The following is a 26,621-nucleotide window of genomic DNA, read 5'->3' on the forward strand; positions in this document are numbered from 1 at the left end:
GCCGCTCCCGGCCCCGTTCCTCGAGGTCTCCCCGTGCGCGGCGTCGCCTGAACCCGAGACCGTCCCCGGGCGCGACCCCGCGTGCCCCCCCGGCTCCCCCGACCCCTCGGCACCGCCCGGGCTGGCGCCCCGCTCTCCCCGGGTCTCCGTATGAACTCGGGGCCGTCCCGAAGCGCCGCTCGGACCCGCGCCGGGTGCGCCTGCCGCGGGGCCGCCGTTATAACCGCGCTTTTCTCCGCTCGCAGGCGGCGGCGGCCGCGGGGCCGGGGCCATGCCCCCGGTGCGGCGCTGAGCCCCCGACCCGCCGCCGCCCCCCATGACCCTGCGCTCCGCCGAGTCCCTGCGGAGCGCGGGGGGCGCCGGGCCGCGTTGGGGGCGCCCCGGGGCGGCGGAGGCGGCCGCGCCCGCAGCCGAGGAGTGCCGGGAGGCGGCTCAGCTGGCGGCGGCCATGGAGGAGCTGCGGCGCGCAGGTAAGCGGGGCGGCCAGGGGAGCGCGGCGGGAGGGCGCGGGGTAACGCGCGGCGGCGGCGGCTCCGAGCGCCCGAAGTGAAAGCGGCGGCAGCGCCGCGCCCCGGCGGGAGCCCGGATCGCCGGGAGGTGCCGGCGGCGGGGAGCGGGCGGCGGCGGCGGCATCCCCGTGGCCGTGCCCGCCGCCCCGAGGGCTGCGCGGTGAGGGGACCGGCCCCGCGTGTCACCGAACGGAGCGACCTCGGTGGGCGCGGGTGGGGGTGCGGGAGCCGTGCGCGCAGCGACTGGGAACGGCCGCCGGCCCGAGGGGCGCGATAAAAGGAAACGCGTCGTGAGGCAAATTATTTTCTATGGCAAATAAAAGTTTACGATGCCTGCAGGACTCCGGCGCTAGAAGCGGGTTAGCGCGGATCCGTCGGGCGAGGAGCGGGCTGTTAAACAGACAGCCGGCAGCAAATCCATCTCTGCTTTCTCCCCTCCTTTACCAGGGTGGTACTGGGGCAACATGAGCGTCGCCGAAGCCAAGGAGAGGTTGCAGGATGCCCCCGAAGGGACTTTTTTGGTTAGGGACAGTTCTCATTCCGAATATCTGCTGACCATCTCGGTCAAAACCTCGGCGGGACCGACCAACCTGCGCATCGAGTACCAGGACGGCAAGTTCAGGCTGGACTCCATCACCTGCGTCAGGTCGAGGCTCAAGCAGTTCAACAGCGTCGTGCACTTGATCGAGTACTACGTGCTGATGTGCAAGGACAGAACCGAAACGCCTTCGAATGGGACGGTCCACCTCTACTTGAACAAACCCCTGTACACGTCGGCCCCGTCTCTGCAACACCGCTGCAGAATAACTATAAACAAATGTACAAACCAGATCTGGGAGCTGCCGTTGCCAACAAGGCTAAAAGAGTACTTGAAAGAGTACCGGTACCAGGTATAAACGTCTTTTCTAAATGCCTCTAACGTAGAGTAACTTTTAAATGCAATTCTTAAAATCAGCCAAAGAACTGAGTAACCAGTTGTACAACTCAGCATGGAATTCACTATCAAAACAGTGGCAGTTCTGGGGGAAAGGGTTTTATTTCAGATGCCACAAAGGGAGACTTTATGTAGAATTATCCCCGCTTGCATCCCTGGGGTTGGACAAGGTGACGGGCTGTCCCTGCAGGGGGAGCGGAGCCAGGAGGCTGCCTGCATGGCATTGCTTTGTCAGTACCGTGCCTCCTAAGGACAGACAGAGCGCTGACTGAGCGGGACAGGAGAGGCTGCGGAGTGTCGTGTCGGAGATGTGCAGGAGTGCACGAGTAGCTCAGCTGTCTGATTCTGAGGTTCATGTGGTGCCGGTGTTCGTACAATCCCGAAAGCTTAATTGGATCGCACTGTGATAATCTTGCCAAAGTTATGCAACTAATCAAATCCAGTCAGAAGAGTGAGCATCTATTCAGTTTTTTATTGAACTCTGATTTTTTTAGTGCTTTTCTGCAAGGAAAGCAGCACCGTAAGCAGTTTCAAACCTTGTTTTCCAAAGTTCTCTAAAAGCTGACGTTAAGGAGCAATGCCACATCTTTCATAGGAACCCAGTATGTTGCTGATTATACCAGATTGGTATCCCAGAATCTTTGTTAACATGTTAACATCTTCCCGGTGGTGAATATATCCGTGTTGTTACTAAGTAAGCCTCTTTTGGTTGAGGCTTTAGGACTCCACGCTGCAGAGCTGCAGCCGCTCAGTTCCGATGTCAGAACATGGATATCAGCAGATACAGCTGTCTTCTACAGTGTAGAATGTTTTCTTCAGCTTGTTTCCCAAAATATGGGGAAATTTGGATATTATTTTTGTGGTTTATTTTTTGAGGGGAATGGTTTTTGTGGTTTTGTTTTGTTCTGGTTTTCTTCTAATTCACGGTTGTAGCTCTCAAGACTATTACTCAATAAAATCAATCAGATTGCACATCTATCTTCATCTCTGTATGTATGGATTTGCTGCTCTTCAGGGAAGTGTGACACTAAGAACCCCTGGCATTTCCCAACTAACACCTACGTATGTGGACACGTATCAGTGATGATGAGTACCCTTGCTTTGTGGTGCCACTCACAGGTACAGCTGGCTGGCATTCAGATATTCAGTTATTCAGCCTTATAAGCTGCCTGTTGAATTCTCATGATTAATTAAGTTGAATATTAGCACAGGACTTTGTGTATTACGGCGGTCCTCCAAGTGGGAAGATGGGGCTGAGATCCTCAGTACCCCTTCCTCTCTCTAAATGTAAAGCATTTAACAGAAGAAACATTCCAATTTGAGAGTAATGTGGGAGCAGTGAAGAGGGAAACTAGAGCGCAGATTCATCCTCATTAACAGTTTCATAGTTTTAACTCTTTTCCTAGCTTACCTTAATTAAAGCAAAAAGACTTGTGTTTGAACAAGGAGAGCTGTCAAGACTTGCTGCAGTCTAGCCCTGCCCAGGCTGAAACAGAAACAACAGCAAACAACTCTGTTTTCCCTGTGCCTTAGCAGCTCTGCAGCGCTACCGAGCATAACTGAGTAATGAGGGGGAACTGACCAGCTCATGGCATTGCACCCAGACTTCTCATGCCAGGCACTGCAGTTCCAACAAACATGTGGGCAGTGGAGGGCACCAAGGCTGAAGAGATATCACTGAGCACCGTGAGTGCTCGCTGTGCCGCTGTTCCCTCTGTGGAAAGGTGGCTTCTCTCCCTCACTCAGCTCCCACTCTCTGCCCGAATTTCACATAGAGATGGGCTGGGGGCAGCCTTCTCCTGGAAAACAAAACAAAAGCTTTTGTTACGTAATTTTTTTCCCCATGCCCTGCCAAGATGCAGCAGTGCTGGAAGGTTTCCACCCTCTGCGTCCCACCCAGCAGAACTGTGGCACTGTGGGGACATATCACTGCAACCTGCCTGCCCCATCCTTGTCACCTGGATGACTGGCACCCGCCACCTCGACACGAGGAGCATCTCCTGTGGTCAGCAGGAACACTTTTCATTCCAGTAAACATTCTTGGAGCTCTTACTTAGCCCTAACCCAGAGCTGAGGTGGCTGCTGTGTGGAATAAGCAGCCCCTGTCAGGGTTAGGGTACGCCCTGACCCACCATTGTGCTCACTGCCCGTTCATGGGCACGCACAGACAAGATGGTGCCCGCCACAGCGCTGAGGGACTCGGTGTGAGCACGGTGCCTTCAGCGCCTTTAAAACAGGTTACCTCCAGACAGCCCCTGGCTTAGGGATCTGAAACAAAGAGCAGCTCCGCTGAGAGAGGCTGGTGGGGTGCGAGGGACAGCAGGGAGCAGCTGGAAGCGCCCAGTGCCCACTGCCAGCCGTGGAGGCCTGCCAGGCCCTGTTCTGCCCGGCAATGCCAGGTTGAGATGCAATGCCATGAGAGGGCAGGGGCCATGCAGCTCTCGGGTGGTCGGCACCAATCCGTAAGGAACATGGGCTGAGGGTGAGAGGTGAAGAGGGGGAAAGGTGGTGACGGTTGTAATTAAGCTTTGGAGGTTCCCGTGCTGCACGATCAGATTGCAAAACACACAGCGTCCCGACAGGTACTTCCTTTCCTTGGTGTCGGTTGCTGAGAGGAGGGAGCAGGGTCTGCAGCAGTGCTGTGCTGAAAGCAATGAACAATATTTTGAACAGACTGGAGGGGGAACTAGTCCTCTTTGTATGAGAGCAGAGCTCTCGTCCTCATTAGGATGCCAGCCCTAGGGCTGATGCATTGCACTCATACAGCTAAACTTTGCTTGGCTTGCTGCAATCACTGCTTCATCCTAATGCAGCGCAGGGGGAGGACTTGTTTTGGAATAAAAAGATACAAAGATAGCACGATTCATATCACAGCGGTGAAAAAAATCTTGCATGAAGACCCCTGGATTTATCAGGGAAGAACGTGTTTTCCAAACATTTTAAAGAAAGACCCATTGCTTCTTAAATTGAGTATTATTTTCATTGCTGACCCTTCAGATCCCCAAAACGACTTCTGACTGATAAACATCAGCCTGAATTGCAACTGGGGAGCATTTGGTGAGGGCAATCTCACAGATCGAACACCTCTGAGTCCACCAAAAATCATCATCAGGATTTTAACCATAAGTTTCTTTTCCTCTCATTTTTCATCTTTCAGCCTTGAGGTTCCAGATTTTTCAGCCTGTGCCTGGAAATGTTAGTATCTGAAAATGCCTTTGCTTTGATAAATGAAAGGTGAGAAGCCCACAGCTGCACAAGTAAATTGGAAAAGCTAATTTTCACTTTTAAAATGGATGGTGAAAGTGGAATTGTGCCTGGATAAAGCTAAGCTCTAACACCAGCACGAGTGTGAGCTACGGTTCCATTTCAGCTGTTTGGGCATTCCTCTGCCACCAGCATTAGCACCAGAGACAGAAAATGGTTCGGTACAAGAGGGGTGGGCGGAGTGGGAGTATAACCAAACAGCTGCACTCATTGCACTGTAATTAATTTTATTTCCATCTGATCTCATCAGCATCGTCCTAATTGTAATTTATGTAACCACGTTCTAGATAAACCATGTGTAATTATTGGTGAGCGGGAGAACGGTGCACTGGAATATGAGGTGGGAGTTGTTTATTTTTAATCTCAGAACAATCTGCAACTTGCTCCTTGCTATAAGCTGCAGGGTTCTGAAATCTAAAACTCTCACTAAATTTCACCCCCTTAAGAAAGTAGAATCTGATTACAATAGGAAGGACAGTGTTGTGTAGCTGCATGAATTCGTATATGTTAGTTACCTAACAGCGGTAACAGCCGTGCTGTAGAGCGTAGAAAAGCTTTATTTACTCACATATTCTATTCAAGAGCTTTTCCTTGTGTTCCTGGTACAATTCCTATGGATTTGTGCTTTGGCGGGTGACGTATTGCTTTGTTCTTCTTCACCCAAAGCACACGATGGGTACAGGCAGAGATGTGGGTGTTGTATCTGACGGTTGTTTGAAATAAAGTAAAACAAAACCTCTGCCGACTTTGCTGTCACCGAAATAAATCTAAGTGTCATACTGACTGCTGGAGGAAATAACGGGTCCAGGGGCTCTGAAACTTGTATTACTGGCTCTCGGGGGTGGTAAGGAACTTCTTTGTCAAAGGGGAAAAAAAACAACTACGGATATACAGATATACAGATAAAACAGTGAAATTTCCAAATAAAATAACTAGGAAGTTAGTTAAAAGGCACAGCTAGTTGGGGCTGTGCACAAAAGAGAGGGGGATGATAAGCTCACTCAGCTCAGCCCCTGGAAACTGCCTCTTCAGTGCAAATTTCAGTGTGACTGAGAATGCCTGGAAACAGCATTCCACCGACGCATCCCTTCAGATCACCCAGACCTGAGCTCACTTCACAACGCCATGGCGGTTTGCCACGGTATTGCTCAAATGGGCTAATTTCCACAAAGGGCTGAAGAACAGCCAAAGGAGTGAGAAGGCGGCGGCGCTGTTAGAGGGGCTGGAAAGGTCATCGGTGCCAAACACCCTCAAGACGGAGGGCAGCTGCATTCTCAGTGCAGCACAGCATGCGGGGAGCCGGTGAGAGCTGCTCTGCTCATTGCAGAGGGAATGACCCGCCTGGTGTCTGAGGAGGGCTGGCTTCATTCTGGCAGGGACAGCAGAAAGGACACAGCAGCTGGGAGAGGTGGCAGTGGCAGGAGGTGTGCACACAACTCCAAGCAGGATCAGAGCCGCAGCACAGCTGCAGGGCTATGGGAATGGTGCTTCAGGGGAGCGTCAAAGCCAAGGGAGGGGGGGGGAACAAATATCCACACATAACTGTGAACCGCACAAAAAGTCTGTCAGATAACCAAACCCTGGGGGAAAAAAAAATCAGCTTACAGCAAAACCAGTCTGTCCTGGTCCCGGGGTTGCCAAGGGGACGAGGGATTAAGCGTGGTTATTCATCAGGTGTCTATAGGGCTTGGAAGTAGCCAGTTCTTCTGAGAAAGTCTATGGGAACGTTAAAACATAGCGCCGCATTTATGGTGCTTAATCTACTCGATAAACTGTGGATTTTATTCTGCTTAAATCCCACTGAAAGAAGGATTGCACCTGTCTGGGTTTTTTACAGTTACTCTTTCTATATTTTGTTGTTGTTTTCCTCAGAGCTGGAGCTGCGAAAACTATCCAGGAACTGAAACATCAAAATGATATCATTATTTTCTATGACACATAACCGCAGGGGCAGAAGCTCCTTAAACTAGTACAAGAACTAAGCTGGGATTTACCAGGAAGGAGTTCAAATGGATAGGACTGGGGACAAGTTCCGTGCTGCGTGCTGTACAGAACAAAATACATGAAAAAATCCCCCAATTAAATGTGCCTGTCTTAATTTCTCCTTCCTTGGCAGGCTGGGTTTATGTAAGTGAATCCTTTTGTTTTCAGACAAATTGTTACATAATTGATGTTTCATAGCCGAGGACTGTAATTTGGTGCCCTGTCAGCTAACAAATGGTAAAGGCAGAGAACCGGTAAATGTGGGAAAGATTTAAAGCCCTGTGCAAATTCTTCTTTCTACTTTCCTGGAGTTATTATTTATCAGACTTTAGATCAGGCTCAATAACAAGAAATAAACTAGAAACATCTGTGGGATGGACATTTCAAAGCTCTAACCTCACTTTTCAAAATGCTTTGTTAAAATTTAATTGTGCCTCTTTAGGCTGCGCTCCCAAAACAGGACCCGTTCAGCTCAGCCTCTGTCCCCACACCCAGCCTGTCTCAGTGGGGATGCCCCAACCAGAGGGGTTTCTCCAGACACCTCCAAGACACGTCCTGCAGCTGCTTTTCTCTTACCTACCGTGCTGCTCACTGACACAAGGCAGAGGAAGCTGTGGCTCAGCTGTGGTTGTTCATGGAACTTTTTGCTGCCGCATTTTCTTTTCAGAAATGCAATATTAAATGTGAGCGAGCCCTTACAAACTGCAGTTTCTATATCTGTAGGGCAGGAGATCGACTTCATATTTTGTAGTTTTTCAGCATGGGTGAAAAATAGCTTATTTTTCAATTAGCATTTACTCTAACAATGGTGATCTCCTCGAGCAGCTGCTTTGCTCTGCAGAGAGCAGAAAATAAGTAGGGAAAGAGTTCTGCTTGTCTGCCTCCATTGCAGTGCCAGGGCACCGCAGCTCCTCTGTGAGCCGAGTGCTGCACGCAGAAGCACTGTGAGGAGATAGCAGCTTTCTGCAAATCATCAGTTTCCTCTGAGTCCCCCATTGGCAGATGCAGTGCCCACTCGAGGCTGCTGAGCCAGCGCCTTGTAGCCACGAACCACACAGGTTTCACTTTGCAAGAGAACAAAATCGAGCCCGAGGACTGTGAATTGAAGGGTACTTTTTATTGGAGAACAGGACATATGGAAGAAGTATAAGCGCAGATCCGGCTAGGCTACCTGCAAAAACTTTCCATGAATCATTACCAGCTCCTGAAAAGCTTAACCTGAAAGCAAGAGCCTTTAAAAAGAGATGCACTGCATGTGAGTTTGTGCAGCTCAAAGCTCGAGAAAGGAACCGAAGATGACCAAAATCAGTGGTTATTTTCTTCCCAAATAAACCCTGTGCTCTGTATGGAGTGCAAGGCAGGCAGTTCCTACTCTGCAACTTGCAAACAAAAGCAGTTTGTTCTGGGACAGGGTTTTAGACTGGAATCTGAAATTCTTTTCCCTTATTTCTCAGCATTTAATTTTCAGGCTAATTAGTGATACCGCTTTACTTTCCCATCAGTAAAATGGTTGCTTTGCATTAGAAAACAAAAACTTTCAGAAGTCAGGAATATTTCAAGGCTTTCAGTATTTCAGCTCTTTCCCGAAAGCATCTTTAAATTCAGACTCCAAAACAAAACAGAGGAAAGCATTAATTCACACACTTAAGGAAAATGGACCACAGATTCCTCGTAGGAGAAATATTGAGTCACATTTTGCAAATATGCATTGCAGATCTTTTATTCCGATTTGCTGCAGAGATTCTTTCTCCCCATAGTGAACGTGCCAGTTTCACATTCGATGCCTGCTCCTTTCCTCAGGACCGTCCTACGTCTGAGTTTTGGCTGAGATCATTAGCACCGAAGTAAACAGCACTAAGAACCAATTCCTCGCAGCTCCGCTATTTACGTACTTATTTTTATGACTGAAACAAATGTACGAGCACAGACGCTGCAGGGTCACCGCAAACCCCAGAGGTTTAATGCTTCGAGACGGTGCTTCACCTACACGCTGGCCATGCCTTTAAATAAAACAACACTTCTACGAACATCGATGACGTGTCACCTACGTTTTATACCCTTTGCTCTCTTTGAAGTGCACTTAACTCCAAGCCCTTATCGTTTATGTGTGTGTGTGTTGGAGGGGGGGCTTCAGGAAGCAGCAGAATAACCCAACATGTAGGATGGAGGCTGTCCCCCTCCCATCCCACCAGGTACAAATCTCCCTGCAGCTGGGGAGGATAGCACTGCTGGGGCTGCACGCTGTCCTCATTGCCTCTCTGGCACCAGCCTCCCTTTGCAGCAGCACCAGGTGCTGGCGTGAATGAGAGCCAGGCTTGCTGAGGACAGCACAGCAAGGGGAGGCTGAGGAAGAGGGTAGGAAGGAAGGAAGGGATCACTCGCAGGACCCTCATCTGCTCCTCAGGCCACAGCATTTGGGCCACCCTGGCTCCTATTTCAACAGAAAAGTTCGCTGTGTTCATCTGCCTAAAAATGACAGGCAGCCCCTATAATATATGTTTCTTTTTTCCATCTTCATTTCGGAGGTTTTGTGAGAGATTTAACCAATTAGATGTGTTTTTAATAAACAAATCTTGAGGCTCATATTTCTTTTTCTTTTGTCCCTAAAGTTGGAATGCCGTCCTACAGACAATTGAAAACAGCATAGTCCTAATAGATTAAATCTGCTTGCACGAGTTTTAAAAACACAGTTTGGCTCTCGTTATCAACAGAAACAAATTAGTGCATAGAAAACAAAGAAAAGACATTCGCGCTAGGATGGAGCTCAGCTCTAAGTAGCAAAGAGGATCCTTTGGAAAGGTTTTATTTATTTCTGATTGAGTTTCTAAAAAGATTTGGCATTTTTAGAAACCCGTACAGTGCATTTCAAAATCTGGCAACCTGATCTGCGATAGCACACGTGTAAAAGGGAACAGCCCCGTCAGAAGAGATGCTGCACAGTGTGGTTCCCATAGGGTTGGATTTGGCTCCCATAGAGTTGGACTTGCTGCCCTGATCTCAGCAGTCCTCAGCAGCACGGCCTGAAGACCGGTGGTGATTCCCCACCCCACGGTGAGCAAGGTTTTAGGTCAGATGTCCTAAATGCTGATGTGTGGGGCTGACTGTGGTGCACTGACATACACAGATCGGGAGGTGCTGTTTTGATCTATGTGTTTGACCAAGGATAGCACTCAGACCTGAGCAGATAGCAGGGAGCTGAGCCCACCCCAAACTGGATCATGTAGTGGTTTTTGTTTTTGGGATGGAACTGAACTGTTCTTCTGCAGTTTCACTGAAGTCAGACCAGACATGGAAGAACCGCAGTCAGAACCCAAGCAGAACCGCTCAGTGTGAGGGCTGCTCTCCCTGTGCTGTTCTGTGGCAGCAGGGTGAGCACTGAACGCAGTCACCGCTCACATTTGTGTCCCTGCTGATGAGACCCAAACAACTCATAGCGCGTTCAGCTCCCACCGGTGAATTTCAGACACCGCTTACAAACTTAGTGGAAAGAAAAGGAAACACCAGATTTTCCCTTTAATCAAACCTGGACCTCTGCCGTTGCCCTCTTCCTTCCCAGGCTTATCTCCTTCCTCCCACCGCTCTCCTTCTCTGCGTGTTTAGGCTGTAAGCAGCGACGTGACCGGCGCTGGCTGTGCTAAAGGCAACGAGGCTGCTGCTATTTATTAGAGAGGGAACCGGAGCCGCTCTGCGCACATCCATATGTTTTGCTAACTTTCTAAGATATTCTTGGACAGTATAAAATAAATAATCACAATTGCCTCAACTGGCAGAAAGAATGCAAGCTATCTAATGAACCGAGCCGCTCCTGTCCCTTCTCTGGGCTAAGACGTGGGTTCATTGTCTGCACTGAAAGCAGCCGCCAGGACGGCAGTGGGGTGGTACCGAAAGTCCCCAGGTTCGGTCCCTCCGGTTCTAAACACAATACAGTTCCTTCCATGGTGACCAGCGCTGAAAAACAAAGCAAAGCAAACATTGGCAAGCAGAGGTACAGGAAGTTAAGGAAGGAAACTTTCAGCAGTCACACGGCTGTGCACGAGGGATGATCTTTATATATATACATATATATAAGATCATATAAGATATATACCGAGCCGTGACAGCCGTGCTGCGGATACAGGCAGCCAGCTCCTCGTCACTCAGCGGCTGGCGGTGCCTCCCCGCGTGGTTTGCAGCTAAGCTCACCCGCATGCAGGCTGTCCTGCCCCTGTTCCTAGAAGGCTGAGGTGTGCCCGAGACAAAGCATTACCGCGGCTTAACGCACATACCGGAACGCAGCATCACCTAAAATAATTTTTTTACCAGTAAAAGCAATTTCAACCCCTAGCATCAAATTCATTATCCGCCCGCTATCGCACACCGACCCGCGTGTGCCGAGTGACCCAAAGCATTGCGACCCCCCCTTCTCTCCCAGCGGTGCGCGGGTTCCGCGGACCATCCGAGAGCGGGGGGGTGTTGGGCTGCCGTGGGCGAACACTCGGAGGGCAGCGGAGCGTCCGAACGGAGCCGGCCCCGCCGCTCCCGGCCCCATCCCGCGGCTCTCCTTCCCCCGGCAGCGTTTCCCCCGCCCCGCTCCCGCCGCCCCGGCTGCCCACAAGTGACATGGCGGCACCCCCCGCCCTCGCCGTCAGCGGGGCCGGTGGCGGCGCTCCCCCGGTCCTTCCGGCGGAGCCCTCAACAAAGATGGTGCTCCCCGCACCGGCTCCGCGGCCGCCGGGGCGCCGCGTGTAGTGCCCCGTTCTGCTCCGTAAGTACGGGGAGCGGGCGGAGGGCTCCCCCGCCCCGCGCCGTCCGCTCCCGGTCCGCTCCGGGGCCCGCGCTCCTCCGGCTCCGGGGCGGAAGAGCGGCCGAGCCGGCTGCCGGGCGGCGCCGCGGGGCGTTCGGGCCGCGGCCCCCCGCGCTGCGGAGCCGGGGCCGGGCTTCAGCGGGGCGGGCCGGGGCCTGCGGTACGGGCTGCAGCGACGCCGCCCCCGGAACGGAGCGGGGCAGGACGGGGCCGCGCTGCACGTTGGGCTCGGCGCTCCGCCGCCTGCGAAACCCGAGTGCGTAGGGCCGGGGAACGACGGGGCCGGGGGCGGGGTGGGGACGAGCTGCCTGAGGGCGAGCGGGGCGTTTGGTGCTGGGAAACGCCGACCTACGGCGGGAGGGGAACGGGGAGGGTGAGCTTTGGGAACGGGAGGTTCGTCTGCCTTCGTGGACGGGTCAGGAAAGCCCCAACATGTGCCTGCAGGTGTGGGGATGAGTCAGGGGCCGTGGGATGTGGAAGTGCGATTCCTGAAGTCTGCAGTGGAAAGATGTACGTTTAGGAGTGTCTGGGGTGGCTGTGCTGTGCCATCCTGCAGCTAAACTGGACTTACATCCGTTCCTTTCCCTTTAGCAGCAGTGTTATGAGCAAAGTTTACTTTCGAGCTCACCACAGACCTCTAGATACAGACTAATTAGAATTAATTGAAGGTGTTTCCCTGTTGCATTAAACTCTGGCCCTGTGCTTGCCTGCATCAAAACTCTGATAACGCCTCCATGTGTGTATGCCCGGTTCCTGAATCAGACGTGGTAACCACCCTTAAAGAAGCACTTTAAGCTTTAAAAAGACCCTAAATATCAATAAGCACCATCCTGGCAGTTGTTGGGCTGCTGACCTTGGTGGCGAGTGGCCAGAAACCAGGATGTTGAGTTTCACCCATCCCTAATGAGCATCCTGACACCAGCCACTGTCCGCCTCCTGGCTCTCACCATCACCACTCTCCATGATGGGGTTTGGTGTTTAGGCTAAACCCATCAACCAGGCCTTGCAAAGAACGAGTGCCAGTAGAGCTGCTGCTCAGCTCCAAGATGGCCCAAGGCAGAAGGTGAGCACCTCAAGCATCAGGGTAACCTGAGCAGGTGCCATCCAGTGCTGCATTCAGCACTCAGGGAGAAGTGTTTTCAGAAAGCTGCTATGTTAGAGGGTGTCACAGACAGGGTTTTCCAGTCCCTCCCTTTTGGCTTTTGTATTCTGTCTGGAACACCATTTGTGTGCTTGTCTGTTCTGTTGATTACCTGCCCTAAATGTCAACAATCAGGCCACATGGGCATGTCTTTAATGGAGAGTTAACAGGCATCTCTGACAGTAGAAAAACTTGAACGGAGCTTGTAAAAATCTTGGTCTCTCTCTGAATCTTCGAGCAAAATGAAATATAATTCCTGTACAGTCAAGCTGTTATAACAGCAACTTCTAATTTAATTACTAGAAATTCTCCTGGTAATCACATTCAACACCTGCTACAGTTTTTTTGGCTTCACGATTTAATCACAAGAAAGTATTTAATTGTATTACTAAGTCATTTTCCTTTGCAAGTGCCATTAATGGTCCTGGGGATATGTTTGTCATTAGGGACTAGACTAGACATCTTGATTTAGTTCCTAGCTTTGGCACTTACACTTGATTTGATCTTGGATGAGTCGCCTGGTCTCTCTGGACCTCGATTCCTCTTTCTCAGAATGGCTATAAAATGCATCTTTTCCAGCTTTTGTCTAGTTGGAGCATTAGTTGAGTGAAATGGAAGCTGGCAGGCAGCACCCGATTGCTTCCTATAAACACATTAGAGCGGTGAATACCAAGGAGGGAGAGAAAATGTCTAGGCTAAAGAATGATATTGGCAGAAAAAAAATGCCTATAAATAGAAGGTGAATAAATTTAAGATGGAAATTTGAGGAAAATTTCTCATCACCAGGTCAGTCGAGTCCTAAAAGAGCCGTCCAGGATGGGCTGGGGGAGAGAACGACCTGGTGCATGCAGGACATTCCACCCCTGCTGAAATTAGGATGTGTTGGGTTGCCAGAGCCACTTGCTGGCTGGCAGCAGTGCAGCAGCCCTCATGTCTTAGATGTTGAGACCAGAGGTTAGGTGTGACACTGGGCAACTTTCTGGGGTAGAGTCTCTCATGGACTGGCAAATGCTCCAGCTGCTTTGGGGGTGGACCTTGGCCAGTTAGTGAGCCAGGTACTTTGGCACGGTTGTCATTCCTTCTAAGCACTGGTCTTCACAATGTCAAAAACTCTTTTCCTGTCTAATATTTCCCAGAAATGGTTGTGTTTTAGCTTGTAAGACTTTATGATTCGAGCAGAAATGAGGTGGTGGAGATAGTAGTTTTCCCAGGCTGATGATGTTGAGAATTCTGTCTAAAGAATGTTGGGCATCAAACATCACTTGAGGGCGTTCATGGTTGGAATTTTAATCTTGCATCTCCCCACTCCTTATGTTCTAGGTTGCCAAATGGATGCCAGAGACAAGCAACTTTTGCGCTCCCTGCGCCTGGAGCTCTGCACGGAGGTGCTGGTGGATGGACTAGTTATTCAGTATCTCTATCAAGAAGGCATTCTCACCGACAGTCATGTTCAAGAAATAAAATCCCAAACCACCAGCCAAAGGAAAACCATGATGCTCCTTGATATTCTTCCTACTAGAGGACCCAAGGCTTTTGATGCATTCCTGGATTCCTTACAGGAGTTCCCATGGGTTAAAGACAAGTTGAAGGTGAAGCGTAAGGAAATGACGGTACAAGATCCTGCAGGTAAGGCCAGGGTGGTTGTTGTTGATATTTTGAAGCTTGTTCTCAAGCTGTAGTTTTGAAAGTGTTGAATGTAGCAGTAATTTCAAGCTATGCATCATGTAGATACAGAGCATGATAGCAACGTAGGGTGCAGCCTGAATTTCCTGGAAGCCAGCCCAATGCCAGGAAACATTGCCAAGCTTGGGGTGTGAGCAAGGCTGAGTTTCTGGGTACGGGGAGACAGCAGCTCAACTGAGTTTGCCTTTGGAGAGCTGGGATATAGAGGAAGACCCAGACTGCATTACTTCAAAGGGAATGGACTATAAAAAGTAGTTTTCCCCAGCTGAATCATGGCCTCCTCACTACCCGTACCTGATTAATATGTGTTTTATGTATGTTTTATGGTATTTTGTTTCTGGATTGGCAGAGTTTGTATTTATGTAACTTTATGATTTTAATGTCGTTTTAATTTAGTAGCGTATGCTAATTTAGAATTAGGTGGTTTATCATCTTTATTGGAGTGCAGATATCTGGGATTATTGCCACCAAAATAATTAGCTGCTGCTTAGTTTTAAAAAGAGTTGAGGAGTTAACTGATTTAGTGGACGTTACGTAATCTTGTTGAAGCTCTGTTTTTCTGACATTTAAGCATACTTCTAGAACAAGTTTTCTGGATTTGATGTTTGTTCTGAAACGATCTCTCTACCAATACGTGTACGCAATTACTAAGCTGTTTTGTAGTCAGGAAGCCTGCTTAAAATACATTTCCTTGCCCTAGTTTCTTGCAACATGTGTTAGTTGTTAAATAGTTAGTTGTAGGTAATAAGAGTTAAATAGTGAAGTAGTTCTCATTTGGGAACATCTTTTTCTGAGCAGTTGGATTAACTTTCCTTCCTTCCCTCCCTTAGCCTCCCCCCATTTAGATTTGGTCATATTATGATGTGTGATTTTTCCAGTGTCAGTGTGCTTTGCGTGAGGCTCTAAGCTTGTGAAGATGTGTGACTCAGGACTGTTGAACATCATGTGCACCTGCGCCTGAATTAGCTGCACGCTGGAGAACGTTTTGTCAAGATCTGCTGGACAAATATGGCATTATCTTACCTTAGGACATTTTTAATGAAATGGCAAGACAGCTTATCTTTCTGCTGGGTCTCTGTGGAGATCTGCTTTATGCTTGCTCCACAGCTGCGGAAATAGTAAATAATTTTCAGAACATTTTGGAGAATAAATATCACGTGCTGCCCATGGGTGAAAACACCGTGAGTTCTCAGCACGGTGCAGACTTGTGGTGTTGAAAGTGTTGGAAAAGATGGTGCTGTTGTGACAAATCCTGTCATGCTCGTGCTCCTTATTTGCCTTACAAATCAGAGCGTGTGTCTGCTGATTGCTGGTTAAGCTAGTAAATAATCCTCAAAGTTCTTCAGAAACACACGCAGCTATCAAGTACAGGCAAGGTCCCATATTTTTTTTACTAGAAAAATGCTTTCTGATTTTTATTCTCTCAACCCTTTTGTGGATTGCTTGTTCCCATTGTGACTAACATACTGTATTTATGCATATCAGGTTCTTTGGTTTCGAGTGGGCTGAGTGTACTTGATATTGCCAAATCTCATGTATAAAGAAAAGATTTCCAGATTAGATCAAAGGTTATTGTCATTTTGTACTGTGGCAATCCAGAACATAAGCAAAGGGTAAGCTTTAATATTTGGGCATGTTCTTTAGTAACCAAAGAAATAGAGCACCATCTGGACCCTAATAAATGATGAGCACATCCTGAAGTGAATTGGAAACTATGGTGACATCATGAAGGCTGATTACATGCAAGAAAATGTGGTTTGGGATAAAAAGCCTCGCTTTGCATTCAGAACAACGAACTTGTAAGCTTTTGTCTCAGCACAGTACTTGAGCATATGCTTGGCTTTAAGCACGGAAAAAGCCATTGCCTCTAATAAAACTGTAAGCATGCTTAAAATTAAATGTGTTCCTCGGTGCCATGCTAGATAACTTCTACCTTACTGGAAACAGTTCATAAATATGATGATTTGTCACTGGCAATTTGTCTTAAAGAATCTATTTCTAGTGAAAAGAGCTTTCTACGTACATCGTATGTTTTTTAAACCTGTAAGACTTTTAACACTGAAATCTGTTTCATGGCCTCAGATTTAAAATCTTTATTCCTTGGGATCATGCATACTTATGGAAATGGCACGCCTGCTGTTCACTTGTTTATGCTCAATTAAAATTCTGTTTACTCAAGCAAAATATCCTCAGTTTTTGCAGATCTTTTGCACGATTGAGGACTGGTGGTGAGTTGTTTCTTGAAGGAAGGCTTTACTTTGTAGCCCTTCACTTCTTACAAACTAAACCACATGCAGGGTTATTTAAAAGTTAATGCAGGCATACTATTTATCTGCAGGTGACAACTCTGGCACATGCAGAGTGATATTTCTATCTGGGGCTTTGGACTGTTGTGCATTTTGCTTGTAGAGATGAGGCTTTCTATCTGTGGATCAGCTGAGAAATTGTTCGTTGGTTACCAGTTAAAAAAAAAAAAATCACAACTGTAATTGTTAAGAAGCTTTTAATTTATTTTCTTCCCTTTGTAAAAGCAAAACGAAACGAAACAAAAACAATAAATTAAACAGGAATTTTAGGAGGACGGAAATAAAAACATTTCTGGCGATGCTCTGTAGTTATGATCTGGTAGACCGAGCAGCTACGAGATGGAAGCCAGAGTCTGAGACATAAACAAGACACTTCCACTGACTCATCGTGAGCTTTGGGCAAATTGTTTCAAGGCAATGGATTTGTCAATCACAATTTGTGTGTTGTATTTGTATTGTGTGTTTGTAATGTTCACAGGGTGGCATAGATTGTAACTGTAAATTGGCCCAGGATTGAACCCAGAGCGTGCTGCTTGGCTGCCTGCAAATAAATGAGTCCTAAAAGCTGTGACATCCTGAGTTTCATTGCTTAGTATCAGTTTAGCTTTAAAGCAGTAGTTCCAGATACTGTTAGCTGCTGTAGTTACAAGAGGGCACAGAAGACCTTAATCCTGCAGAGCTCGAGGAACAGTTTCTGCTGGCATCAGGAGACTGACTGCAGGCAAGTAGGGCTACTTATATCTATATAAGCCCAACAAAGAGATCTGAGATTGCATCCCTTTGCTTGTTTATGCAGAGGACAGCCTTTTGTCTAGGGTAACTTTTCTCCTATCTTGTACTGTTCTTGGGGAAACCTTTCTTAACATATGAAAAATGTAGCTGTAAGCCCAAAAGGATCAGGAAGAAAACTTAAAGTCATGTGCTTTGCAGATAAATACTTATGATTTTGATCGATTTCAAGGTGATTAGGATGTACTTCTTGCTCGTTTAAGAACCTGAAGTAGAATAGTTGATCCAGTGCAGTGTCGCTGATTGACTTAGGAATCATTACAAAGATCAGCCCCAGTTGTGGGTGTCTGTTTTTGAAGGTCGTAACTTCTGCTGTGCTAAGAGTTAGCAAAAATAGCACAGGTCTTTTAAAAGACGATTGTTTTCTTTCTGCCCTAGTTTGGATAGCTTTAAGCCTTTGTCAGGAGCATAAATCTTCTGTATAGTATTATAAGTCCTCTGAAAAGCTACAGCTGTTGGCAACAAAATTCCATTCTTTCTAGGAACAGCACACACTTACCCAATATTTTTTGCTCTGAGGAAAATAACATAAGCTTTGAAGGCGTTTGTTTATCAAAGTGTTTTTCTAGTCTCTCTCTGCTCAGGAATTTCTCTACCCGAGTATTATATTTCTATATATATATATACTGTAGGATGCTGTAAAATTATTTACTTCCAGAAGTGTTAGTACTGCACCTCTTTGTAGTATAGATTATTTCTCCACTCCACAGGAAATCACAGCATATTGAGAAAGAGAAAAATGTGAGATACAATGTTTGCCAGTGGAATTCTGCAGCAGCCGTTGCTATCCTGGCAAACGTTACTGAATTTGGGGCATTGAGTTACACGGAATCATCTTGGGAAAGCTGCTTTGTCACATCTAAGCCAGGAATATTTTCTGATGTATGATTTCGTTTTCTTTGTTGTTGTTGTTCTTGCGGTACCTGCTGAGCGAGCTGCACTAGGGTCCTATTAGGCTCAGGTGAGGTTTTATGTTATGTTTTAAACAGATTTTAGTGGGGTTGGGTTTTTTTCCCTGGCCATGTGCGAAGTGCATGTTTTTGTATAGCTCTATAAAAGTCCATGTTGTGTAACGCTTTGGATGAAGCATGCAAATACAAAGCAAAACAAGTACTTTTACTGAGAAAGCCATCCTTCCCTCCACCCCAGCTTTACCAAAGTCCTTTTCCACAGCTGGGTTGTAGATTTGTAAGAGTTCTGATTCAAATGCAGCAGCATTAGGACATGGGGAAGTTTAACATCTCTTCTTACCTTTGTTGGCTGCTTCCTGCCCTCTTCCTATTCTGCTTCCTCTCACCTCTAATGCAGTGAGGAAACAAGCTGGTTTCTGCCTTTTCCATTTGGATGTGAGATAGGAGAGCAGCTGAGGTATTCCTTTTCTCTCCCTAAAATGGTGGACAGAAGGGGGTGTTTTTTTTCTTCTCTTTCCCTCCCCTCTCTTGTATAGTCCAGTGACAGAAGGGGGAGTTTCCTCCCATAGAGGAAAGGGATGGGCTTAGCAGTTTTGGCTGCACTGAGTTGACCTGGATGAAGGAATGCCCTTGTGCCACATCCCAGTGCCCGAAGGCTGTAGAAAAAGTGCTCTAGTTCTCTGGAGAGATTCAAATCCGTCTTTGTAGGAGAATTTCCCAAACTCTTTTCCATATTCCCATCTCCCCTGAAAATCGGGTGTTACATTTACGGCTTTGGCTTTGCTCCTGACCGCAGTGAGATCTGGCATTAAAGGTCTGCACACACACTCAATAAACAGCATACATCGTGATATGGACAAGTAATCAACTTCCCTGGTTCTCCACAGTGTTCTGTGTATGTATTTTAGTGTGAGTGTGCATATGACTGTATATATTTTTATAAATAAATATACATATATATAAAATAAATCTAAATTATTTTTTACAGCTTAAGGAATATTTTTATTGCTTTGTTTTGTGGGGTTTTTTTTTGCCTGTTAATAAGTGGCTATGTTTTTGCTGTTTACATTTTTCACTTTGAGAAGCCTTAATCAAAGGCATCACTAATGAGAACTGTAACGTTCCCCCTCAGGTCTCATGCAGTTCCTTTCATGCAAGTTAACAGCCATATTGAGTTGTACTTGGTATCATCCTCAGGTATGCGAGGCTAATGATAATTTAAGTTAGTAAACTATTTAGTGCTCTGGGAACAAGAGAGGAGTGAGTTCTGGCAAGACAAGTGTTTGGGCCAGCTGTACCTGGTCAACTACTCATAACCAGTACCAGTGCTTTGTAGGAAGCAATGACTAACAGGGATTGAACACTCCCTAGCACAAGGAATGGGAACATCCATCTGCTGTTCAGCCCTGATGGTTTCCAAGGCTTGCCACTTTCCCAAGGGCTGCATCCAGGACATCATGGAGGTTGCTAAGGCCAATCATTAGACTTTGCTACTCTTTCATGTAGGCACTAGTAATATTTAGCAGGTTGAGGATGACTGCAGGGCTCAGTGACCCAGAGTGAAGAGATGGAGCCCAAGAAATGTTCTCCATCCTGGGCAGTAGTGGATGCATCCTGCGTGCTTGCACTTCTCTATGTACCTAGTGGCACAGTCATACAGGACTGTGTGGCCACAGGACCCTTTTCAAGAAGTGGGTATTTCTAGGGATCAATGCTATCAACAGAATAGTGTGGGGCAAGAGTATCTTTACCAGCAGACATGCTGGAAGGAATTGGAAGTCTACTCTTACACGGTGTAGTGATGTCATTGAATTTGCAGAGACACAGTGGGAAGTTCACACAGTTGCACTGTTCCAGTGAGTGGTCAAAGACTTAGATGGGAGTGCTATTGGAGTGTGGGCAACAGGCTGGTGAAGAGCTATGGGTGAGGATCAGATGGGGAGCTCAGTACAAGACATTGTGGTAGCATCTGTTGTAAAATTGTCTAATTGAAAATAAGCAGTTCTTAGAGAAGAGAAGACTTCAGGGGAACCTGATAACAGCTTTCCAATGCCTACAAAGAGATTATCGAGAAAACACAGAGGCAGGCTCTTCTGAGCAAAGTGTGGTAGGAAGATGAGAGGTGATAGGAATTAGCTGAAATGGGTAATTCTCACTGGCAATAAGGAATAATTTTTTTCATGATGAAGGCAGTCAAGAAGTGAAACAGGGACCCAGAGAGGCTGAGCAGTCTTCATTTTTGGAGGTTTTCAGGAGCCAGCTGGATAGAATGCGTAGCACAATAGTTTGAGCTGATTCTGCTTTGACCGAGAGTTGCATACTGAAAATGTGGCCCATTAGGGCAGCCCAAGAGATTTCTAAAGCGCAGAGGGGTCAATATATTGATGGCTGTCCTAGATGGGTAGTCTGAGGAAAGTGGTCTGCTGGCCTTGCTTCTCCAGATAAGGAGCAACCGTTTAGGGATGAGATAGCTGAGGTCAGTCTTAGCTGCAGGTACCATGCAGTACTTCAGTTTCAGATCGTGAAAGAAGTGAGGAAGGCAAGTGCCAAGCAAAGATCATTCAGCTTCTTTGAGAAACTGGTTGATGAGGCACCATAAGGGACAGTTCTGAAAGACAAAAACACCCAGGACACATGATTATCAATAAAAACTTCAAATCACCAGAAGAGTCAATTCCTGCATGCAGAAAAAGAAGCAGGAATTGCAGGAAGCCAGTTTGATATTAAGAGGAACTTCCAACTGAACTCATGATAGAGTGACTACTTTTGTGGATGACAGGAGTAGATTTTGTTTACCTTAGGGCTTTCAGCACAGTTTCTCTTAGTATTCTAGCTGTGAAAATATGGGCTTCAAGCATGAATTGCATGGGAGGTGGAAAAAAAACCTGGGCCATTAGGTGGTGGTCAATGGTTAATTAATTAATTCTTTGTTTGTTTTCCTCTTCAGCTTGTATCATAATATGATAAAATCATGCCAGTGTTTTGTATGCCCAAAACTTCAGTCCTCTGTGATCCTTGAGATCATCAAGGATAATTGTTGCCAGCTTCCTGCTGTTGGTCTGGTCTCAGAATGTGGCATGGGTAGCCCGGAAAGTGCTTCACAGACAATAATCATTGTTTTCTAGAACAGAGGGGAAATGTTGTGCTAAGTACCTAACCCTACAGCTTGATAAAGCCAGTTGTAAACTTCAATTTTAACACGATGCAGTTGTTATTTCTGCACTATGTTATCTGTACTGACATTCTCTTGAAACTGATTAATAACTCTTGGGGCCCATATGCTCACACTAATAAATACTCCTGAGTGACTGAGATCAATTCCTATTGAAGTCTTTCAAGATCTCTTTTCGCAGAACTTTTCATAATGGATATTTTCTTCCAGAGCTGACCAGCAATTTTTTTACCACCTCCAGAATTGCCTTGGAGCTTCAGCTGAAAGTTTGTTTAATGCTTATATTGCCACTGTGCGGAAAAATCTATTGTCTTTTATAAATAACTGTGAATGCTATTTTTAAAAAGCAAGCAACAACAAACCACAGCCACCTTAGTTTGCATGTGCTGTGGAGGCTGCACAGCTGTCCATAGTCAGTAAAAATGTTGTCTAATGCGTTACAGTATAAACCTGACTTTGCTGAAGTCTCAGGATCCTGGCTTCTGTTGGCTAGAGCAGGTCCACTGATAACTTGATGGTCAAGGACACTGAAGGTCTTGGCACTGATGACTGAAATGTTCTTTCCAGTGAAGGAAAGGATGCCCTGCTCTCTTCCCTACACTGGCAAGGCACTGTGGCTTGACCTTCGAAGCAACATCATTTCTGCAGCTGAAAAGTTATTACTTGTTCAGACTGCCTATGCTGTGGCATTTTGCCTGTTGACTGAGAAGATCAGCAATGTCAGAATTCCCTTCTGTCAGGGAAATGTCACTTGTATGACAAAGATCAGTAAGTTTCTCTAAGATCCAGGTAGTTACTTATGGTTATTATACGTGCGAAGCCTCCCTGCTTGGACATACTCAGCTAAACTTTCCTTCCAGATTTGTTTATTTGCTTTTGGTCATGTTATGTGTATATGAATGAGAATTAAAACAGAGTTGGTTGTAACCTCAGAGAGATGCTGCTGCAGTTTATCTTTTTAGACTAAAGATTTTGTATACAGGACTTTAAAGGCAATTTTTATCTATTTGGCAATTGTCTGTGTAAACAGAAAACCAGTTTTGTTGCTTTGAACCCTTGTTCCACTGTGCTGCCAGATTTTCTTCTTAAAGTTTTCTTCCTGCTCTTGCTTTGTCTGTGAATAGATTTGTGTTCTGTCATATATTGATGTATTGACAAGGAATTGTACACGTGTTTTGATAAACATCTCTGTTTCACAATGCTGTGAACTGGAGCTTTACCGTTTCTTTCAATCCACATTTAGAGAAGGAGCTGATTTGATTTATATTACACAGTTTGTGTGTGCGGGAAATAAGCATTAATGCATCAGGTCAAGGGGAATAAATTGCCATTAGTGCACATTTCTTCTGGCAGCCTTCTTAATCTTAGTGTTTCACCACCTTGCCTGGGATTTGCAAAGTACTCGGAGTTAACCCAACCCTCCACCCTTCAAGGTCAAGGGTAAGCTCCCTGGGCTTTAAAGAAGGCAATTTTAGTCCTGCGCTGATGCTTTTGAAAATCTTACCTTTCATTTGTGGTTAATGATGTGTTGAGCTCTTTAACGAACAGCTTGTTTCAGTCTTTGGACCTGTCTAATACATGGGCTACGATTGAGTGAAGGGGCTTTGTGCAAGTTCAAACAGGTAAAGGGTTAACAGAGCCCCTTGCCAGCTCCAGGGTTTCCAAAATAGGCAGCTGATTTCACCTTCAGGCAGGGGTATGAGAATCCTCAGCAAAGTAACTGCTGAGAAAGGACAGCTGGACCAAAAGGAAAATCAGTACTTTCTAGTATTTCTGTGTAAAAAAATGTAATTCTTCCAATACGATTTTATTTACTACAGCTGGTGGCTGTGTTCACTCAGCTTTTTGAAGGGACATTTCATTCCTACTCCTCTTCTGCTTAATTAAGAAGTCATGTGTTTCTCTGTGATTCAGTTCTGCCGTATCCCACGAGAGATGAGCTTTTTGTTGTTGTCTAAGGGCAGTGACTGCTGTAGTCATGACTGCAGGACACTCTTGATCTCCTTGTTTTGTGTGCACATGGGTCATCTGACAAGTTCACCTGCAAAGCCCTCGATTTAGAAGGAAGTCATAGTTATAGATAGAAATGCTAGCTGTCTGTTTGTAGTAGAAGTTAACCCAGGATTATGGGGACATTGCACTTGCAAGCACTCTGACCCCAAAGAGGAAGCCTTAAGTCTTTCCCCAGGGAGCAGTTGGATGTGCCTGCAGCCAGGCCTCTAGGCCTTGCAGCTTTTGCCACCCATGTCCCATGTCACCCAGGGCACGTCCCAAGGCTGTCTGCCTCTTGGCAGCGAGGCTAGGCATTTCTCCAGCCATCTGTCTGTGTAGTCTAATCCAGTGAACATTCTCCACGCTGATAGAGGGGTTGGGCAGCCTCTGCCTGCAGCAGGACAAGGAGCCTGAACTTCCATTTTATCCCATGTTGCTGCAGGGACAGTGCATCCTGTGCTGAAGGGACTGCTATCTTTGTGCTGCAGCCCTTTGTATAGAGCAGTTTGGCACTGATGTGTCCCTACCATGTGACAGATAGATGCTCCTTGTGACTTGATTCTTAGGCACTTCCTTGGAGTGTGTACCTCTAGCATATATGTATGTGGCCACTAGCCCTTTCAACTGTCTTTAGCAAATCTGAAGTAGGGGAAGCACTCCAAGACAAATACGTAGATCTTTCTGGCTGTTGAAAGAAACATACCTAAACCCCAGGAAAACATAAGGTAGTGCTCGAGTTTATCTCATCCTTGTTTCATATGGGCTAATTTAGTCAGCTACAGAGTCAGCCTTCTGCCCTTTGTGAATCCCATTCTTAATGCACTTGACTTTCCCCAGAATCTCTGCCTGGATTTTAGTGGAATAGTTCAGACCTGTCCTGGAAGTGATATTGCTGTGCTTCTGCTTTGCACCTGACCTCAGAAGAACTGATGCAGTGATTGTGAGTCCCATTGAATTTATCACTATTTGTTTGTATTTTTTGATTTTTCTAGCTCTCATATATAGCACTGTTATCATATGTTTAAACTGTTTGTGTAACTACACGGTCTTTCCTATGCAAAGTATAAATACATACAGCTCACTTGCCTATCTATAGCTGTTACATATGGTAGGATTTTTCAGCTCCCACTGGGATCAACAAGTAGAATATAGGTAAGGAAGACATACTTAGCATGTCTGCTGCTTTATTAGCAGGCTGTTGCCATACTTCTGTTCAGGGAAAATTAAGTTGGCCGGCTGCTGGTGTGACACTGCACTGATCTGCTGTCTTGCATAAAACAAAAGCTTGAATAGTGGAGCACCTCATTTTTTAGAAGACAGTGCTCATTTCACATGACGTCTCTATCCCAATTAGTGGAAATGTGCATTGCTCAAGTTGGTATAATTGTAGTAGGTAATTAGAGGCATGAGCTAATGTATTTAGTCTCATCCTGCAGACATTAGTTTCTGTGGCTGAGTGCATGTAGGCATGCTTCTTGGCCTCAGCTGGATGACTTGTGTCTAACTTCTTAGTGTCAGCAGGATTGGGCCATTATGTGTAAGGAGAGTCTGTAGGAGGGAAAACAAGTGGGACTGAAAGATGCACATTGAGTATAGAATGTGTCATGTGTGGATTTTGTTAGGCTTTTTGTTTTTATCAGTTTGTGATTTACTATAGAGTAAATATATATATATATATATTTGGAACATGGAATGTAAAGCTGCTGTTCACTTGGCTTTCATGTACCCGTCTGTTACATGACAAGGTATTTTCATGACTAACGCTGATCAGAGGCATTCCTAATGTGATTATATGTCCACTGCAGTGTTCATTTTGCCTCTGGCATGTGTACCCTCTCAGAACATTCTCGGCACCCCAGGCTCTAGTTTAGAAAATTTATCCCTGCTTGTTTTGTGAAGCCAGATAAGAAGGAAGCTGTGATCTACAGCCGTGAATGTACGATTGAACAGCCTTCACTTCCCCTGCTCAGCAGCCCGTGCACTTCGTAACCTTCCTTCCATATCACTGAATATTTTTGTTGACAGAGATTGCATTCTGATTAAGAAGGCAGTGTGCTGGACTTTTCTCCAGTTGTTCTGCCTGCCGAAATATACTACTGCTTCCTATTCGAAACCCTTTCTGACAAGTGCTGAAAGATGTTTGGGATGTGTATATATTTAAAATCAATTCTGATAATGTGCGCAATGGTATTATCTTCAGATTCTCTGCATGTCTTCTGCGATCCATGCATATACAACCATGACATGTACTGAATAACTCCCTGCCCAGGTAAAATTGCAAACCTCCCTGTTTATGTAAAGATGGACACTGCTTGCTCGTTTTGGTATTTGCTGTCCTTTCCTTAGGGATTCATTCTGGGATTCTGTTATCATGTCAGCAACATTGTTATCGTGTCAGCAGCATATACCGACAAGTCCGGTGCTCTTAAGACTTTATCACTGTCTTACATTACTGTCTGTGGGATGTTTGTGAACTCTTCCCACAAACGGTTCAGAAGTGCTGGAGAGCACCAATGCGCTAAATGGAAGCCCTGGATTTGGAGACCTATTAGCGTTAATCCTGGATCATCAGATGGGCAGGCAGTCACAAAGCATTCATATTCCTAGTGGTAAGAGATTCTGTACTGCCAGAATTAATTAGCTTTCTGATTTGGCACCAGCTAATGTTTATGTGCTTATAGGCTTTACACTGATAAATCCTTCTTGTTCTGTTCAGTGCCATAAGTGCGGCTTTTAGCGTTTACTAGTGCTCATTTTCTATTGAGTGTACAAGTCATTGCAGTAGCCCTTTTTCCTCCTGTAGTGATATCGCCTTTTAATTACTCGGACTGCTGATTTAATCTTGTGCATCAAGAACAGCCTTTACAATACTGTATTATTAACGAAGAGTTACCCTCTGAAAAGATTAAGTCCTTTGGTTTATTGAGTAAGCCAATACCTGAGCAGGGTGTAAAATCTGGAACGTTACTTGTGCTCTTACATCATTGCTGCCTGGACCTCGTTCTAAATGACTCCTTGACAGTCCTTATCTAATTCCAGTCATCTGTGAGCCACAGCAGTTGTACTTTTTCTCATCTTGGATAGCTTTTTCCCTCTCAGTTTACTGTTTCACTTTCATGACCCTTTCTCAGATACGTTAGCATTGTGGCGTATG

General features: G+C 46.3%; 2 protein-coding genes and 1 long non-coding RNA gene across 4 annotated transcripts in view; 2 read left to right on the plus strand and 1 right to left on the minus strand.

Annotated features, from left to right (window-relative positions):
• The first annotated feature begins 250 nt into the window (after window positions 1-250).
• Window positions 251-2,421, plus strand: SOCS2 (suppressor of cytokine signaling 2). The gene is made up of 2 exons (XM_015858228.1): window positions 251-470; window positions 957-2,421. Exons 1-2 carry the CDS (start codon window positions 317-319, stop codon window positions 1,403-1,405), a joined length of 603 nt encoding a protein of 200 aa, XP_015713714.1. The 5' UTR covers window positions 251-316; the 3' UTR covers window positions 1,406-2,421.
• A 7,497-nt stretch (window positions 2,422-9,918) lies between these two features.
• Window positions 9,919-11,245, minus strand: LOC116653261. The gene is made up of 2 exons (XR_004306827.1): window positions 10,778-11,245; window positions 9,919-10,638 (listed from the first exon to the last, which is right to left on the minus strand). It is a non-coding gene; the product is annotated as an uncharacterized LOC116653261 (long non-coding RNA).
• A 23-nt stretch (window positions 11,246-11,268) lies between these two features.
• Window positions 11,269-26,621, plus strand: part of CRADD (CASP2 and RIPK1 domain containing adaptor with death domain) — a 72,653-nt gene continuing 57,300 nt past the window's right edge. Inside the window, exons 1-2 of one of the 2 annotated variants that reach the window (XM_015858241.2) lie at window positions 11,269-11,434; window positions 13,935-14,240. In XM_015858241.2, coding sequence (XP_015713727.1) covers window positions 13,943-14,240 — 298 coding nt within the window. In that variant the 5' untranslated portion in view covers window positions 11,269-11,434; window positions 13,935-13,942. Of the gene's footprint in view, window positions 11,435-11,601; window positions 11,730-13,934; window positions 14,241-26,621 lie in introns of those variants that run through there. The other variant, XM_015858248.2, reaches the window with a different exon arrangement.

The sequence above is a fragment of the Coturnix japonica genome, chromosome 1 (assembly GCF_001577835.2).
Source record: "Coturnix japonica isolate 7356 chromosome 1, Coturnix japonica 2.1, whole genome shotgun sequence".
NCBI lineage: Eukaryota > Metazoa > Chordata > Aves > Galliformes > Phasianidae > Coturnix > Coturnix japonica.

What these genes read in the sequence shown, in the direction of transcription:
- SOCS2 (XM_015858228.1), top strand. Translation starts at nt 317, where the DNA reads ATGACCCTGCGCTCCGCCGAGTCCCTGCGGAGCGCGGGGGGCGCCGGG. An exon ending in GGAGGAGCTGCGGCGCGCAG is followed by an intron (nt 471 to 956) that starts GTAAGCGGGGCG and finishes CTCCTTTACCAG; the next exon opens with GGTGGTACTGGGGCAACATG.